The sequence below is a fragment of the Salvelinus alpinus genome, chromosome 6, assembly GCF_045679555.1.
Source record: "Salvelinus alpinus chromosome 6, SLU_Salpinus.1, whole genome shotgun sequence".
Classification (NCBI taxonomy): domain Eukaryota; kingdom Metazoa; phylum Chordata; class Actinopteri; order Salmoniformes; family Salmonidae; genus Salvelinus; species Salvelinus alpinus.
In genome coordinates this window covers 47,967,491-47,985,550 of record NC_092091.1, presented here as the reverse complement: position 1 = coordinate 47,985,550, position 18,060 = coordinate 47,967,491, and the positions used below count along the sequence as shown (strand labels likewise).

Here is an 18,060-nt window from a genome sequence, read left to right as displayed (position 1 = left end):
AAAGGTGTGTCAAATGGAAGGGCAAGTCACTCTGCTGAGAGGAAAACATCACTGGTCCACTTCTGCATCAGGTCAACTATGTTGATCAGCACTGTCCCAGAATTGCTTGGAGCAGAGATGAACTTCCTCGACCTGTGTCATGACGTTGGCCTGTTGGGGGAGGTTTATGACCCCCATAAATACCTTTCCCCTTTTCGCTCTCTCTACTTTATAGAGTTGACTCTTGTAAAGCCTTTGTAACATAGAGAGTCTGGTAACTTCAAAAGGTGGGAAACGGAACCCTATTTCGGTAATCCAACCAGTTGAAAATAGGCGTTGGTACTTAATGAATATGATCTCAGGTCAGTTATTGTCTGAGACATTACTACTAATGACAGGATGACATAAACAGCATCTTGGAAAGTCGACACATTCTAGTTATCAGATTCACATGGAATTGTTGTGCAATTTAAATGTTTAAATATGAAACTACTTCTTAAAAGAGAGTACGGTTTGTCATAGAGAAACTCTGCTCACTCAGAGGCCCCACCCAAGTGAACAGACATTGGCTGTAAACTATGAAACACTCCCTTCTTATACCACTATATAAACCCGTTGACAAAAATTCAGCTTTCTGTTCCAAGGACGTGAGGACGACATTCCTACTTTAAAAGGGCTCAGATAATAACGAAATTAGCATCGTGTTCAATGTGAAGGTGACGATCGACACTCCGAAAGGATGAATTTCGACTATACCAGCCAGAATATAGCACGAGCTATAGTTGTATACAAGCTATATATTGTATGGCAACTTTGTATGAACTTTGAACTCTTATTCACGCCAGAAGTGATACCTCCTAGCCGTTGAGTTAGCAGCAACCGCTGTAAACGTGGGCTAGGAAAGGACGGACGACGTATCCAGTCTAACACACACAACGGTACTACAACGTATTCAGTTTACCACCAGAGACATTCTTCAGAGGACAAGAGGTCCATGCTGGACAACCCGGCCTTCTATCTACGTCCAATCTACCGAAGTGCAGCTCAGAGTAAATATTTATTGCATTTTCCTTTTCAAATGGGCGGTTATTTAGAATGCATAAGATACTGTATTTACGATAGCATAGCTGCCTATGGCCCGATAGAGACACAAAATCTTTTTGTTCCTCAGTCTTCCCGCTCTTTCATTCAAAACCCAACCCCCTTTCTTTGTGTAACCAGCCGTCATATCTGTTCCGTCCGCTAGGGACGTTTTCCTTTATGACATAATTTGTAATTAATGTATGATCCATTCTGTGTAGATGTAATTCTGTGTGATTATTTAGGTATTTAGTAAATAAATAATTAAACCAAATGTTGTATTGCTGATTCAACTTGTTAGCCAGGGTTCGTGAAGATAACCAAGAATTTACAACTTTCAGATGAGACGGAATAAGGTGATGATTAAATATTGACTGCTATTGATGTAAAAGATTACCAGGTCTTTAAGAGTTTAGTCGGAAGATAACAGCTTTATAAACATTCTTTCATGGTGCCCCGACTTTCTAGTTAATTACATTTACATGATTAGCTTAATCAGGTATTATTAATTACAGAGAAAACAAATGGAAAATGATAAGTGGATCGATGATGGCTAATAGACCGGTGACGCCGACCTCCGAAAGTCGCCCGAACAAGGAGAGGAACCGACTTCGGTGGAAGTCGTGACAGTAATTAAAATACGTATTTCAAATACATGTAACATAAATACTAACCATCTCTGCCTACTACCCAACACTCTGTTATACTTATTTTTTAAAGAAACCACATCCCCGCGACATACAGAGAACACAGTCCAGTAGGAAGACACTCCCTGTCCTCTGGTGTAGAGTTCCATGAAACAGAAAGTAATCTTTCACACTGCCATTGTTTAACCTACAGGAGAGAGCACCAAAATGGCTGAGAATCAGGAACTGTTCTGTTGCTCCATCTGTCTGGATCTACTGAAGGATCCGGTGACTACTGCCTGTGGACACAGTTACTGTATGGGCTGTATTAAAGAAAGCTGGGATCTTGATGTTCTGAAAGGGGTCTACAGCTGTCCACAGTGCAGACAGACCTTTACCCCAAGGCCTGTTCTGAAGATAAACATTGTGCTGGCTGAGGTGGTGGAGAAACTGAAGAAGACAGGACTCCTGGCTGCTCCCCCTCCTGCTCTGTGCTATGCTGGACCTGGAGATGTGGCGTGTGATGTCTGCACTGGGACCAGAAAGCAGAAAGCCCTCATGTCCTGTCTGGTGTGTCTGGCCTCTTACTGTGAGACTCACCTGCAACCTCACTATGAATCTCCTGCTTTGAAGAAGCACAAGCTGGTCAAAGCCACCTCACAACTACAGGAGAAGATCTGCTCTCATCATGACAAACTGCTGGAGGTTTACTGTTGTACCGATCAGCAGTGTATCTGTTATCTGTGTACAATGGATGAACATAAAGGCCACGATACAGTGTCAGCTGCAGCAGAGAGGACTGAGAAACAGGTAAGACCAAAACAACTTGTTGGTGACTGTCTGATAAACAAAGAATTAAAGATACAGTAGGATCTAAGGCTATTTGAATATGAGATCATTCAAATGAAATCGATCCACGGCAGAACAAATATGAACACAAACCTTGAGTATATAGATATGTTAACCCAGATTCTCCAAAAGTATCACCATTTTCGAAAGTCAAACACTATCATTCTGAACTTTGGACTCATGCCCTTTAATGAGTCGAAAGTTCAGTCTCAACTCCTTGATACATGTAGGCATACCATAAAAACTATAATCATTCACATAGCAACATAAAAATATAATATTGAAAATGGACTTTCAATATTTTAGAAATTCCTCTCTATGGGCCCTATGTCACATTACTATACTATTGATCTACTGGACAAATAAAGCTTGATAGCTCATTGAAGAGTGATTCTCCACAGAGGCAGCTGGGGATGAGTCAGCAGAAGGTCCAGCAGAGATTCCAGGAGAGAGAGAAGGAGCTGAAGGAGCTCCAACAGGCTGTGGAGTCTCTCAAGGTGAGTATTGTTGACCAGAGGGGAGACACCATTTCACTTCTCTCCTCCAGAGAGAGAGAGAGGGGCCCCTCTCCAATCCCACTGACCCCACTGCTGGGAACAGGCTGTCTGGACCCCTTTCAGAGAATAGACTGCTTAATGTAACTGACGGGATATGAACCCAGGTCTACTGCAGAAGAAACTAACATCTTGACCATTACACCAAGAGGACATTCCCTATTGGGCCGACACGGATTTTGAAGTCGCATAGTGGCTGTTTCAGGTGCAACGTTTATGGTGAAGTTGCAGCAGTTTGTAGGAGGGAGATTCCAAGATGTGGGAAGTGTGCAGGAGGTCACGGGATAGAGGATTGTGTAGTTTTAGTGGATAAAGTTGTGTGTCAACTGTAGGGGTGTCCATGTTGCTGGGGATCAGAAGTGTCTGGTGAGAGAGAGGCAGGTTGAGGTGGATAGAGTCAGAGTAGTGCAGAAGGTGTCGTATGCTGAGGCAGTGAAGAAGTAGAGGAGGATGGGTCAAGGGTGAGGGATCCTGAGAGGATCCCTGTGAGTAGTAGATCTGTGCCAGCACAGAGGGCTAGGCCAACGAGTGATATATGCTTCAGTAAGGTTGGCTTCTTAGCGTTCATAGCAATGGTTATCAACTGTACCACAGAAATGGAACGTAAATCACAGAAAATAGATGTTGTGATGGCAGCTGCAGAAAAGTATTTGTTCATACAAGATTTGATTTCAGAAGAGTTACAGGGTGTGTTGAGTGGTGGTGTCCCGTCCTCCCAGGTCGTTGGCATGGTGCAGGAGCAGATAGGGTCAAAGTAGTGGAATGGGGTAATGGGTTTTTAATGAGTGTAGGGTTAGTTGGAAGGCTGTTTTTCAGTATTATATATATATTTTTATTAAATATTCCTTTCCCCTTTTCCCATTTTGAATGACAAAGTAAAATGTATTTATATTTTTGTCCAGCTGGGAGCAGTAATGCAACATATTGGATGCCAACCGCAGTTAAACTCCAAAGAAGAAGAAACGTTATAATATTATTATTATTATTATTAGAAGAACACGTTTAGAAACTATTTTAGTAATAATATTATGTTAGGAAATTCCATTATAGTACTAAATAGTGTTTAGATTATTTTGTTAATCAATACACATCTAAGCATTTTGTAGTTTTGTTATTAGTTATTTTATTATATTTGTTATTGCAAGGCAGAACACTTGATAAACAAGATACATTTGTTTATTTTTTAAATGTGGTTTGAACTGGGTGACCTAGTAACCTCTATGTGAAGTCCAGCAATTGGTGTGGGATAGGTGGGGCAGGTTTGAGACTGATCTCTGGAATGAATAAGAGAAATGCACTTTATTTCTCAGCTGCCTCACCAATGTCTATACGTGAATTAATAACTTTTAATTGGTAAATATTTCCAATAGATGGCAGCATAAGACCATGAAGCATCAGTTATAGGCTACAAGCAGCAATATGATTGACATAAAATAGCATGCAACCAAAGACTATATATCCCATGATTTTCTAAAATGGTCACTCATTACTTTACAGTTAGCTATATGTCTCGTATTAATTCTGTGTTACTTTTGGGAGAGCAAAACAATATTAACTATAGCAGGTATTGAACCGCGGTCAAATAATCACTAGTCAGATGTGCTAACCTCAACCTTAGTAAACATGCATTATAACATCGTGTTAATATGTCATATTGGGAGTAAACAGCCTCGGAATAGAAAATCATGCATCATGCAACCCTCACGGTTAGTAAATTAACCTCAACATGCCCCTCTCTTGTGGGAGAAGGCAGAGCGCTTGCTGCTGGTTGATGTTTTTGACAATGAGTGTATTAGGAAAATATGTTTTTTTTTTACCAGAGGTGACTGATTTAATGTTCAGGCTTATTGATAATCGTTGTAGTAATGAAGTGTAATTTAAAAAGACTGGTGTTAAACACTAAAAGGTAAATGGTAGTAGATAAATGGTAAGCTGGTTAAATAAAAGACTGCTGTTATAACTTTCAGACTGCCTTTGTTTTGGGGAAATAGGGACATGTCTGTCTATTTCTCCAATTATCTCTAATAGATGTATTTATTTTAATGGTTTGAAGTTCTACACCATTTTAATCAGGATAACCTATTATTTCGAATGATGTTAGTTTGGGCAGTGTACAATGCTGTGACCAATTGCTGGTAATTAAAACCTAAAACAAAAAATATTCAATACAAAGAAATGACTCCTAGAACTCTGTCGTCTCATTGTTTCCTAAAGGGGAAACAATGGCACCAATAAGGTGCCATATTTTTTCCAGTTGGTTCTAAGAACAGATTGTAGTGGTAACATAAAAAGGTAGAAATTTTTTGGTGCCATTTAGGGAAGATTGAATTTTGTGGCTGGATCAGCAGCTCTTCATCATGCGGCCAGAGAGACTTAATACAGCAGGGGTCTCTGATTTCTATGCTGCAGTACTGAGGGCCTGGCAGCTGCTGAGACCCACACGAGATGGGGGTGTGGTGCCTGGGCCGTGGGTATGGGAGGAGACCATCGTCCACAACCCACTGATCACTGGGTTTGGTGGACCTGGAGAACAGGGTGGCAGCGTTCTGACTCAAAGCAGCACAGAGGCTACTGTACCGTACGGAGGTGGGCTTAGCGGGAGTGAAGGGGCATCAGTGGCAGGGGGTTGTGGGGTCTGAGAGCATGGCAGGGTATAGGTGGAGGGTGCTCTATAAGCTCCTAGTGCTGGAAAGGTCAGGGGTCGTCCAGTGGAGGGTATTACATGGAGCCCTGGACACCAATAGCTGGTTGGCTCGGGTTGACCTGGGAGTTGGGGAGGGGTGTCCGTTTTCTGCAATGACAGACTGTTCATCATGTTTTTTCTGTGTTGCCAGGGTAATGCCATTACCGTTGACGCCTTAGGGTTGAGTTTGAGTTTTACAAAATTATCAACAGTGTGGAGATGTTTCAGGAGGTATGGGGGCTCAGGGGGGGCTGTCTGTACGGCTGGAGAGGAGGGGTTGGATGTACGGTTGGAATGTAGTGCTGGATGGTGTATTGTGCTGTGGTGTTGGGTACTGTATAATGTGATTGTGTGGAGGTTGTGGTGGCATGCAATGTGTTTGTAGGAGGGCGGGGGGGGTGTTAGTGTAATACGGATGGCAAGTGACTCTCTCGCGATATCTCACTCTCTCTCGCACTCCCTCTCTCCATCTCTCTCTCTCAACAGCACTCTGCCCAAGCAGCAGTGGAGGACAGTGATAAAACCTTTACTGAGCTGATCCGCTCCATTGAGAGAAGGCGCTCTGAGGTGAAGGAGCTGATCAGAGCCCAAGAGAAGGCTCAAGTGAGTCAAGCTGAAGGACTCCTGGAGCAACTGAAGCAGGAGATAGCTGAGCTGAGGAAGAGAAGGACTGAGCTGGAGCAGCTCTCACACACAGAGGATCACATCCATTTCCTCCAGGTAACTAAACTGCCTTGTTACATGTGATATGAAATTAACCTAATGTGAAACTATTCATCTCAATCATTATGTTGCCCCCTCTCCCTCTCTCCCTGTCCCTTTCTGTCCATCTCTCTCTCTCTCTGTCTGTCTCTCCCTCTCTCTCTGTCTCTGTCACTCTCTCTCTCTGTCCCTCGCTCTCTCCAGACTTATCAGTCTCTCTCCAGTATCAGTGTATCTTCAGACTTACCCAGCATCGTTGTCCTTCCTCTTCAGTACTTTGGAGATGTGAGTAAGACTGTGTCTGAACTGAGAGAGAAACTGGAAGACTTCCTTAAAGGAGAATGTACTAAGATCTCCACTACAGGTGTGTTGAAAATAATAAGAACATCAACTTTAGACCATTGAAAGTGCCCTACTAGTCATATACATGTGGAATATGGTATGATGATAACATTCCCTCTCTCTGTCAATGTGTTTGTGTGTCTGTAGTGAATATAGTGGATGTTGTACTGCCTCCAGAGCACAAGATCAGAGAACAGTTGTTACAATGTGAGTCAAATCAAATCAAGTTTTATTTGTCACATACACATGGTTAGCAGATGTTAATGCGAGTGTAGTGAAATTCTTGTGCTTCTAGTTCCGACAATGCAGTAATAACCAGCGAGTAATCTAACCTAACAATTTCACAAAAACTACCTTATAAACACAAGTGTAAAAGGATGAAGAATATGTACATAAAGATATATGAATGAGTGATGGTACAGAACGGCATAGACAAGATGCAGTAGATGGTATCGAGTACAGTATATACATTTGAGATGAGTAATGTAGGGTATGTAAACATTATATTAAGTGGCATTGTTTAAAGTGGCTAGTGATACATTTTTTACATACATTTTTAAATTATTAAAGTGGCTGGAGTTGAGTCAGTATGTTGGCAGCAGCCACTCAATGTTAGTGGTGGCTGTTTAACAGTCTAATGGCCTTGAGATAGAAGCTGTTTTTCAGTCTCTCAGTCCCTGCTTTGATGCACCTGTACTGACCTTGCCTTCTGGATGATAGCGGGGTGAACAGGCAGTGGCTCAGGTGGTTGTTGTCCTTGATGATCTTTATGGCCTTCCTGTGATATCGGGTGGTGTAAGTGTCCTGGAGGGCAGGTAGTTTGCCCCTGGTGATGCGTTGTGCAGACCTCACTACCCTCTGGAGAGCCTTACGGTTGTGGGCGGAGCAGTTGCCGTACCAGGCGGTGATACAGCCCGACAGGATGCTCTTGATTGTGCATCTGTAAAAATTTGTGAGTGCTTTTGGTGACAAGCCAAATTTCTTCAGCCTCCTGAGGTTGAAGAGGCGCTGCTGCGCCTTCTTCACCACGCTGTCTGTGTGGGTGAACCAATTCAGTTTGTCCGTGATGTGTATGCCGAGGAACTTAAAACTTACTACTCTCTCCACTACTGTCCCGTCGATGTGGATAGGGGGGTGCTCCCTCTGCTGTTTCCTGAAGTCCTCAATCATCTCCTTTGTTTTGTTGACAACACACTCCGAGGGCCCTCACCTCCTCCCTGTAGGCCGTCTCGTCGTTGTTGGTAATCAAGCCTAGTGTCGTCTGCAAACTTGATGATTGAGTTGGAGGCGTGCATGGCCACGCAGTCGTGGGTGAACAGGGAGTACAGGAGAGGGCTCAGAACGCACCCTTGTGGGGCCCCAGTGTTGAGGATCAGCGTGGTGTAGATGTTGTTACCTACCCTCACCACCTGGGGGCGGCCCGTCAGGAAGTCCAGTACCCAGTTGCACAGGGCGAGACCCAGGGTCTCGAGCTTGATGACGAGTTTGGAGGGTACTATGGTGTTAACTTCTCTAGGATAGGTGGGACGGTAGCATCCCACTTGGCCAAAATCCAGAAAAATGTAGCGCGCCAAATTCAAATATATTACTATAAAAATCTAACTTTCATTAAATCACACATGTAAGATACCAAATTAAAGCTACACTCGTTGTGAATCCAGCCAACATGTCTGATTTCAAAAAGGCTTTTCGGTGAAAGCATAAGATGCTATTATCTGATGATAGCACAACAGTAAACAAAGAGTGTAGCATATTTCAACCCTGCAGGCACAACACAAAACGCAGAAATAAAATATAAATCATGCCTTACCTTTGACGAGCTTCTTTTTGTTGGCACTCCAATATGTCCCATAAACATCACAAATGGTCCTTTTGTTCAATTAATTCTGTCCATATATATCCAAAATGTCAATTTATTTGGCGCGTTTGATCCAGAAAAAAACAGCTTCCAATTTGCGCAACGTCACTACAAAATATCTCAATAGTTACGTGTAAACTTTGCCAAAACATTTCAAACTACTTTTGTAATACAACTGTAGGTATTTTTAAACGTTAATAATTGATCAAATTGAAGATGGGACTATCTGTGTTCAATACAGGAAGATAACAAACTGACGCTACTTTTCGAGTCATGCGCCTCTCTCAAAAAGTACACTTCAAGTGACACTCATTCAATATGGCCGTACTTCTTCATTACACAAAGAAATAACCTCAACCAATTTCCAAAGACTGGTGACATCCAGTGGATGCGGTAGGAACAGCAAACAAGTCACTTAGAAATCTAGTATCCCAATGAAATCTCATTGAACAGACAGTGACCTCAAAAAAGAAAAATCTGAATGGTTTGTCCTCAGGGTTTTGCCTGCTACATAAGTTCTGTTATACTCACAGACATGATTCAAACAGTTTTAGAAACTTCAGAGTGTTTTCTATCCAAATCTACTAATAATATGCATATTTTATATTCTGGGGATGAGTAGAAGGAAGTTGAAATTGGGCACGCTATTTATCCAAAAGTGAAAATGCTGCCCCCTATCCTAGAGAAGTTAAATGCTGAGCTGTAGTCGATGAACAGCATTCTCACATAGGTATTCCTCTTGTCCAGATGGGATAGGGCAGTGTGCAGTGTGGTTGCGATTGCGTCGTCTGTGGACCTATTGGGGCGGTAAGCAAATTGGAGTGGGTCTCTAGGGTGTCAGGTAGGGTGGAGGTGATATGGTCCTTGACAAGTCTCTGAAAGCACTTCATGATGACGGAAGTGAGTGCTACGGGGCGGAAGTCGTTTAGCTCAGTTACCTTAGCTTTCTTGAGAACAGGAACAATGGTGGCCCTCTTGAAGCATGTGGGAACAGCAGACTGGGATAAGGATTGATTGAATATGTCCATAAACACACCCGCCAGCTGGTCTGCGCATGCTCTGAGGACGTGGCTGGGGATGCCGTCTGGGCCTGCAGCCTTGTGAGGGTTAACACATTTAAATGTTTTACTCACGTCGGCTGCAGTGAAGGAGAGTCCGCAGGTTTTTGTAGCGGGCCGTGTCAGTGGCATGGTATTGTCCTCAAAGCGAGCAAAGAAGTTGTTTAGTCTGTCTGGGTATCTTTATTGTGAAGTAACGAACAGTCTCTTTTTACTGACACTACTAACAATCCCTCTAGAAATATATATCAATAGTAGATCTAATCAAAGACTGGGTATCTATCTGACTCCTCATATTTCTCTGATTTGATCTCTGCTGTGCTCTAATCAAAGACTGGGTAGATACAGTATCTGACTTAACTTGTTGTTCTAACTCCCGTCATTGGTCTCTGCTCTGCTCTTCTCCCAGATTCCTGTCAGCTCACACTGGACCCAAAAACAGCACACACACTCCTCTCTCTGTCTGAAGGGAACAGAACGGTGACACGTACAGGCAAAGTCCACTCATATCCTGATCATCCAGACAGATTCACCAACCAGTGTCAGGTTCTGTGTAGAGAGGGTCTGTCTGTACACTGTTACTGGGAGGTGGAGTGGAGTGGTAATGTTGTTACTGCAGTCTCATATAAAGACATCAGCAGAACAGAGACAGGTAATATATTTGGATACAATAACAAGTCCTGGAGTTTACTGTGCTCTAGTGATGGTTATTGGTTCAGACACAATAATGTTGTGACTAAAGTATCAGGCCCTCAGTCCTCCAGAGTAGGAGTGTACCTGGATCACAAGGCAGGAACTATGTCCTTCTACAGTGTCTCTGACACAATGACCCTCCTCCACAGAGTCCAGACCACATTCACTCAGACCCTTTATCCTGGGTTTAATATCTGTGGTACTGCTGAGCTGGTTAAACTGTAGTAGGGTCCACAGAGATACTAGTCATGCTGGTGGTGATGGTCCCCAGATATAATGGTCTGTTGTTCTGTACAATTATTTGTCTGACTGTATAAGTAACTTAAAATGTAATGTACTTATTTTGTACATGTCCATGAATCATGATGTATGGTGTTGATGTATATTGGTTGTCATTCAGAACCATTGATATGTTTTCTCAATTGGTTCTCTGTCTCTATGTAGTTTTCCTCAGTGGCATTGAACAGGTAGTATCACTTACTAACTAACTAAACTATATGGGACAGGTACTATCACTAACTAACTAAACTATATGGAAGAGGTAGTATCACTAACTAACCTTCTAACTAACTAAACTATATGGACTGGTTTCCTGGACATGGAACAGATAGTAACTAAACTATATGGTCTGGTTTCCCAGACACAGATTAATCCTAGTCCTGGACTAAAAAGTATGTTCAATGTAGATGTCCAGGAAACAGGCCCTACATTTGGCATCTTTCTTTCTCCCATACTGCTCAGTCAAGCAACATTTAAACCTGTCCAGAAGGTGGTGCTATTGACCAAACAATAAAACCAGCAGATATCTTGACTTGCCACTCAGTATATCAGTAATGTTCAGAATAGTACTTTAATATCATTGGAGATTGATGGTCTTTTTAATCCACTATCCAGAGTCAGGAACAGATGAAGTTAGGCCTGCTACTGTTCAGTGATTAAATATGATTTTTGGTGATGGGAAATAAAAAATACAACACTAAACTTCATCTTGTAATAGTTTTCCTTTGTTATTTATTCCAAGGTGTGTCTTTAACTTCTATTTGGATTGTGTGGAGGTGAGCTAGTGGTGTGGCTGATAGAATAGAATGAAAAGGGAGGATGGGAGGGGAAATGGGCAGATATATCAGATGGATGAAGAGAAAGATTTTCATACAGGAGTTAGTGTCTCTGTTCCAAATAGCTCCCTATTCCCTGCGTAGTGCACTTGGCTTCTTTTGACCAGATCTAAAGTAGTGTTCTGGATGTTAGATTGTTTCTCCCTGTCATTAGAACATGACAATATGGTAATGACTTTAGTGGTTTCCTCCCCCTTTGTTTTTAATTGTTATTTTGTTATGTGTGTTGTCAGGTTGTTCCTCTGTGTTCCTAATTGAAAATTCATTAACAATGAATCACAAACTAATGATATTCCAGTTGTGTTTAGACAACTTCATGTCTGACATCCCCCAGTTCTGTTCAGACCCATTGAACTCGGTCACATTGTAAATGGTCACTTGTATTGATAGTCCATACTGGACCTAACTGTGGTTAACCAGACTGGAGGGGTTCTGATCACATATTCCCTCATCTCCAGAACTTTACCTGACGTTCTCTCTCTCGCTCTCTCTCTCTCGCTACCGTATAGAAAGCAGACACCCTCAATATGGTTTAATTCCTGTAGTTATCAGGACACATGGGGTGTGTCCCAATTATCTCTCCTTTCTAATTGTGAACTTGTCCACTTCCCTTCATGGATTATAAAGGAAATGACTGGTATATGTAAACTCCCTCTACCCCATGCCAACACCAATCCAATGCTTTTACATTTGTGAGGAGTAGTGAAGGATTGCTCCACTTCAGGAGGAAGGAGAGATTATTGGGACGTCCCCAAGGAGTGATGATAGAGGGATGTGAAAGAGGAGAGAGGTAATGGTTGTTCTCCCCCATGGAGTGATGATAGAGGGATGTGAAAGAGGAGAGAGGTAATGGTTGTTCTCCCCCATGGAGTGATGATAGAGGGATGTGAAAGAGGAGAGAGGTAATGGTTGTACTCCCTCGTGGAGTGATGATAGAGGGATGTGAAAGAGGAGAGGTAATGGTTGTACTCCCCCGTGGAGTGATGATAGAGGGATGTGAAAGAGGAGAGAGGTAATGGTTATACTCCCTCGTGGAGTGATGATAGAGGGATGTGAAAGAGGAGAGAGGTAATGGTTGTACTCCCCATGGAGTGATGATAGAGGGATGTGAAAGAGGAGAGAGGTAATGGTTGTACTCCCCATGGAGTGATGATAGAGGGATGTGAAAGAGGAGAGAGGTAATGGTTGTACTCCCCCCTGGAGTGATGATAGAGGGATGTGAAAGAGGAGAGAGGTAATGGTTGTACTCCGCCATGGAGTGATGATAGAGGGATGTGAAAGAGGAGAGAGGTAATGGTTGTACTCCGCCATGGAGTGATGATAGAGGGATGTGAAAGAGGAGAAAGGTAATGGTTGTTCTCCCCCATGGAGTGATGATAGAGGGATGTGAAAGAGGAGAGAGGTAATGGTTGTACTCCGCCATGGAGTGATGATAGAGGGATGTGAAAGAGGAGAGGTAATGGTTGTACTCCCCCGTGGAGTGATGATAGAGGGATGTGAAAGAGGAGAGAGGTAATGGTTATACTCCCTCGTGGAGTGATGATAGAGGGATGTGAAAGAGGAGAGAGGTAATGGTTGTACTCCCCCGTGGAGTGATGATAGAGGGATGTGAAAGAGGAGAGAGGTAATGGTTGTACTCCCCATGGAGTGATGATAGAGGGATGTGAAAGAGGAGAGAGGTAATGGTTGTACTCCCCATGGAGTGATGATAGAGGGATGTGAAAGAGGAGAGAGGTAATGGTTGTACTCCCCCATGGAGTGATGATAGAGGGATGTGAAAGAGGAGAGAGGTAATGGTTGGACTCCCCCATGGAGTGATGATAGAGGGATGTGAAAGAGGAGAGAGGTAATGGTTGTACTCCCCCATGGAGTGATGATAGAGGGATGTGAAAGAGGAGAGAGGTAATGGTTGTACTCCCCCATGGAGTGATGATAGAGGGATGTGAAAGAGGAAAGAGGTAATGGTTGTACTCCCCCATGGAGTGATGATAGAGGGATGTGAAAGAGGAGAGAGGTAATGGTTGTACTCCCCATGGAGTGATGATAGAGGGATGTGAAAGAGGAGAGAGGTAATGGTTGTACTCCCCATGGAGTGATGATAGAGGGATGTGAAAGAGGAGAGAGGTAATGGTTGTACTCCCACCTGGAGTGATGATAGAGGGATGTGAAAGAGGAGAGAGGTAATGGTTGTACTCCACCATGGAGTGATGATAGAGGGATGTGAAAGAGGAGAGAGGTAATGATTGTACTCCGCCATGGAGTGATGATAGAGGGATGTGAAAGAGGAGAGGTAATGGTTGTTCTCCCCCATGGAGTGATGATAGAGGGATGTGAAAGAGGAGAGAGGTAATGGTTGTACTCCGCCATGGAGTGATGATAGAATGATGTGAAAGAGGAGAGAGGTAATGGTTGTACCTGACTTATTTATTCCCTCATTACTGACATTCTTTTTCAACATAATTTCATAAGACAAAATAAATAATGATAAATAATGCTCACTTCCATAAGAGTCATTGAAGTGTTGGATGAGATAGGACCCTGCCTTCACCGGGGATATTTGTTAGACAGATCACAACAGGTGATGAGGGCCTCATCCTCCAGCTGCACAAAGAAAGTCAGGGACTGCAGTGTGCTCTAGTCTCCAGCAGGGGGCAGTAAAACCCTATGGACCTGTAAGGGAAAGTGAGGAGTAAAAATCAAAGGTGAATTTACATTGATGTTTCCACAGAGACCTGAGTCATATTCACTAGGCACCAAACAGAAGAAAATCAAATGAAACAGGGAGGGACTAACTAATTGTCTATGTCAGGTGTGTCCCAACTTTTGACTGGTACTGTAGTTTCTGTAGGGCAGAAAGAATGATGCTGTCCTAGTTCTGCTCTATGTGTTCCTGCTCCAAGGAAAGACTCATCTCTGGACACTCTCACATACCCTGTTACCTGCTGCACTGCTCCCCGCTGCTCTGGTCTGTCTCACCCAGTCTGGTACAGGGGTCTTCTCCTGCTCTGGTCTGTCTCTCCCAGTCTGGTACAGGTGTCCTCTCCTGCTCTGGTCTGTCTCTCCCAGTCTGGTACAGGTGTCCTCTCCTGCTCTGGTCTGTCTCTCCCAGTCTGGTACAGGTGTCCTCTCCTGCTCTGGTCTGTCTCTCCCAGTCTGGTACAGGTGTCTTCTCCTGCTCTGGTCTGTCTCTCCCAGTCTGGTACAGGTGTCTTCTCCTGCTCTGGTCTGTCTCTCCCAGTCTGGTACAGGTGTGCTCTCCTGCTCTGGTCTGTCTCTCCCAGTCTGGTACAGGTGTCCTCTCCTGCTCTGGTCTGTCTCTCCCAGTCTGGTACAGGTGTCTTCTCCTGCTCTGGTCTGTCTTTCCCAGTCTGGTACAGGTGTCTTCTCCTGCTCTGGTCTGTCTCTCCCAGTCTGGTACAGGTGTCTTCTCCTGCTCTGGTCTGTCTCTCCCAGTCTGGTACACGTATCTTCTCTTGCTCTGGTCTGTCTCTCCCAGTCTGGTACAGGTGTCTTCTCCTGCTCTGGTCTGTCTCTCCCAGTCTGGTACAGGTGTCTTCTCCTGCTCTGGTCTGTCTCTCCCAGTCTGGTACAGGTGTCTTCTCCTGCTCTGGTCTGTCTCTCCCAGTCTGGTACAGGTATCTTCTCTTGCTCTGGTCTGTCTCTCCCAGTCTGGTACAGGTGTCCTCTCCTGCTCTGGTCTGTCTCTCCCAGTCTGGTACAGGTGCCCTCAACTGACTAAGTGACCCACCAAACATTTCGCTCCCTACTTTTACATGACCATCCATTCTGGTCTGGATTTTAGTGATTATTAAGCACATTTTTAATCCTGAACTTTATGCATTGACTCAAAATATTTCAGCTTTTCATTTTTGTGTGGAAAAAACAAACATAATTCCACTTTGACATTATGGGGGTATTGTGTAGGCCAGTGACCCAAAAAAATCTAAATTTTATACATTTTAACTTCAGGCTGTAACAAATGTGGAAAAAATGGAAAATACAAAATGTAGAAAAAGTCAAGGGGTATGAATACTATCTGAAGGCACTGTATATATTTTTAAAGAACATTCTGAGACTGTTCTCTGTATGTTACTAAAGGTTTCTTGTGTTTTTTAATGACATTTTCCTTAACGTTCTCAGGACAATTTGAGAACAGGACTTTAAATAGAACCTACTGACATTTTCACAGAATAATGTTTCTTAATGTTCTATGAACTATTTGAGAGCATTCCCAATTTCAAACCAGTTGGAGAACGTTCATAGAACATTACCAAAATTGAAATGAAATGTAACCATGTTTAAACTTCTAGGAAACGTTCTGTTAAAGTAATAAAATAACAAGAAACAAATGTTTTGAGAATGCTCCAAAGCCAAGCAACTATCCTGCACCTTTACCAGAAAGTTGTGGGAAGGTAGTATGCAAAATAACCATATGACAACCACGCTCTCACCAAGCTCTAAGAAACATATGGTTCTCAGAATGTTATGTACTAGGTGGGTAGGAATCCACCTTGCATAGTTTGTTCTGTCCAGTGCAAAGAACCTGGGTGCCCAGGTCTCTGTTTCAACATAAATACCAAAATCTCTAGTTCTGTGTGTACATACAAAAATCATCAAATTCTTTAAGATTCAAGAACAATGTTCCTGTCACGATCGCTGTCTTCAAATTCCCTGTCAAGGCGCAGCGTGCATGTAATTCCACATCTTTAATCGAAGTGAAACCTTCAAAAAAAACAGGTAAACAGAAACCGAACGTGACGCAACCGTCGCCGGAGGCTCCGTGCCCTGGATTTTCACTGCAGGCTCCGGGCCATGGATTATCACTGGAGGCTTCGTGCCATGGATCATCACTACAGGCTCCGGGCCATGGATCATCACTGGAGGCTTCGTGCCATGGATCACCACTACAGGCTCCGGGCCATGGATCATCACTACAGGCTCCAGGCCATGGATCATCACTACAGGCTCCGGGCCATGGATCATCACTGGAGGCTTCGTGCCATGGATCATCACTGGAGGCTTCGTACGTGGAGCCGGAACAGGTCTCACCGGGCTGAGGAGATGCACTGGAAGCCTGGTGCGTGGAGCAGGCACCGGATACACTGGGCCGTGGAGGCGCACTGGAGGTCTTGAGCGTAGAGCTGGCACAACCTGTTCTGGCTGGATGCTTACTTTCGCCCGGCAAATGCAGGGCACTGGCACAGAGCGCACCGGCCTGTGAATGCGCACTGAAGACACAGTGCGCATCACCGCATAACACGGTGCCTGACCGGTCACATTCTCCCCACGGTAAGCACGGGGAGTTGGCTCAGGTCTAAACCCTGACTCCGCCAATCTCCCCGTGTGCCCCCCCAAAAACATTTTTGGGGAGCTGCCTCTCGGGTTTCCATTGTTGACCTAACTTCGCTGCCTCCGCCTGCTTCCATGACAGGGTCTTGTCCCCTGCCATAATCTCCTCCCCGGTCCAGCTCGTCTTCCAAGTTGGCGCACGCTGCTTGGTCTTTTTGTGGTGGGTAATTCTGTCACGATCGCTGTCTTCAAATTCCCTGTCATAAATGAGCCAAGGCGCAGCGTGCATGTAATTCCACATCTTTAATCGAGGTGAAACCTTCACAAAAAACAGGTAAACAGAAACCGAACGTTACGCAACTGTGGCGCACACAAACACTCACAGAAAATAAATAATTACCCACAAACACAGGTGGGAAAAAAGGCTGCCTATGATTCCCTATCAGAGACAATGATAGACAGCTGCCTCTGATTGGGAACCATACCCGGCCAACAAAGAAACAGACAAACTAGAATGCCCACCCAAATCACACCCTGACCTAACCAAATAGAGAAATAAAAAGGCTCTCTAAGGTCAGGGCGTGACAGTTCCAGAACTGGAAGGTTGGATACCTGCCTTCTGTTAACATGTGGACTCCAACAGCCAAGGAACTTTCAGGAGTTTTGACGATGAAAGCAAAGTAACTTGATGACTGTGCCTAGTTTTTGTCAAGTGCACTGCCTTAAATAATTTGTCTGCTGTCCCTGAAGTTGCCACCCCAGCATATGCATACCCAGCACCTCACAACGTTCCCTGTTGGTCCCTTACCATTTCCCCTCAGGACGTCCTCTTAATAGCTTGGTAGCTAGCTAGAATTTATATAATATGTTGACTGTTGTATACCTTTAGCTAGCTACAAGAAAAAACATTTTAAGTAAAGAAAAACTATGGCTAGCTTTTCTTGACATGTCTAGGGTTTAATTTTGTTAAGTTGTATCATCATGTAAAAGCCTGTTAGAAGGACCATTCATTTTCTCAATCAATTAGCTACATAATGTACCTTCTATGGCAATTTTTAAGCTTGATAACATTGTTTTTAACCTTTTAAAGCCTTTTGTTAAGGTGATTCATGTAGTACTTCAACAAAATTTGAGTGGTTTACATGTATATTTCTGGTGTTTCCAGGCCATTTCTGCCACTTTGGGCAGATTACCTATGAAATATAATGGCATATTGTTGAAGACTGGTCCAC

General features: G+C 43.7%; 1 protein-coding gene across 1 annotated transcript; it reads left to right on the top strand.

Annotated features, from left to right (window-relative positions):
- The first annotated feature begins 1,888 nt into the window (after positions 1–1,888).
- LOC139578769 (tripartite motif-containing protein 16-like) lies at positions 1,889–11,379 on the top strand. Its single transcript, XM_071406768.1, has 6 exons — positions 1,889–2,495; positions 2,936–3,031; positions 6,258–6,491; positions 6,678–6,837; positions 6,963–7,022; positions 10,141–11,379. The coding sequence occupies exons 1-6, from the start codon at positions 1,914–1,916 to the stop codon at positions 10,647–10,649; spliced, it is 1,641 nt and encodes a 546-aa protein (XP_071262869.1). The 5' UTR covers positions 1,889–1,913; the 3' UTR covers positions 10,650–11,379.
- The last annotated feature ends 6,681 nt before the right edge of the window (positions 11,380–18,060 follow it).

Bases quoted from the DNA above. Each gene is read 5' to 3' on its own strand.
- LOC139578769 (XM_071406768.1), top strand. From the start codon at position 1,914: ATGGCTGAGAATCAGGAACTGTTCTGTTGCTCCATCTGTCTGGATCTA. The intron at 3,032-6,257 runs GTGAGTATTGTT...CTCTCTCAACAG, and splicing joins AGGCTGTGGAGTCTCTCAAG to CACTCTGCCCAAGCAGCAGT. The intron at 7,023-10,140 runs GTGAGTCAAATC...CTCTTCTCCCAG, and splicing joins CAGAGAACAGTTGTTACAAT to ATTCCTGTCAGCTCACACTG.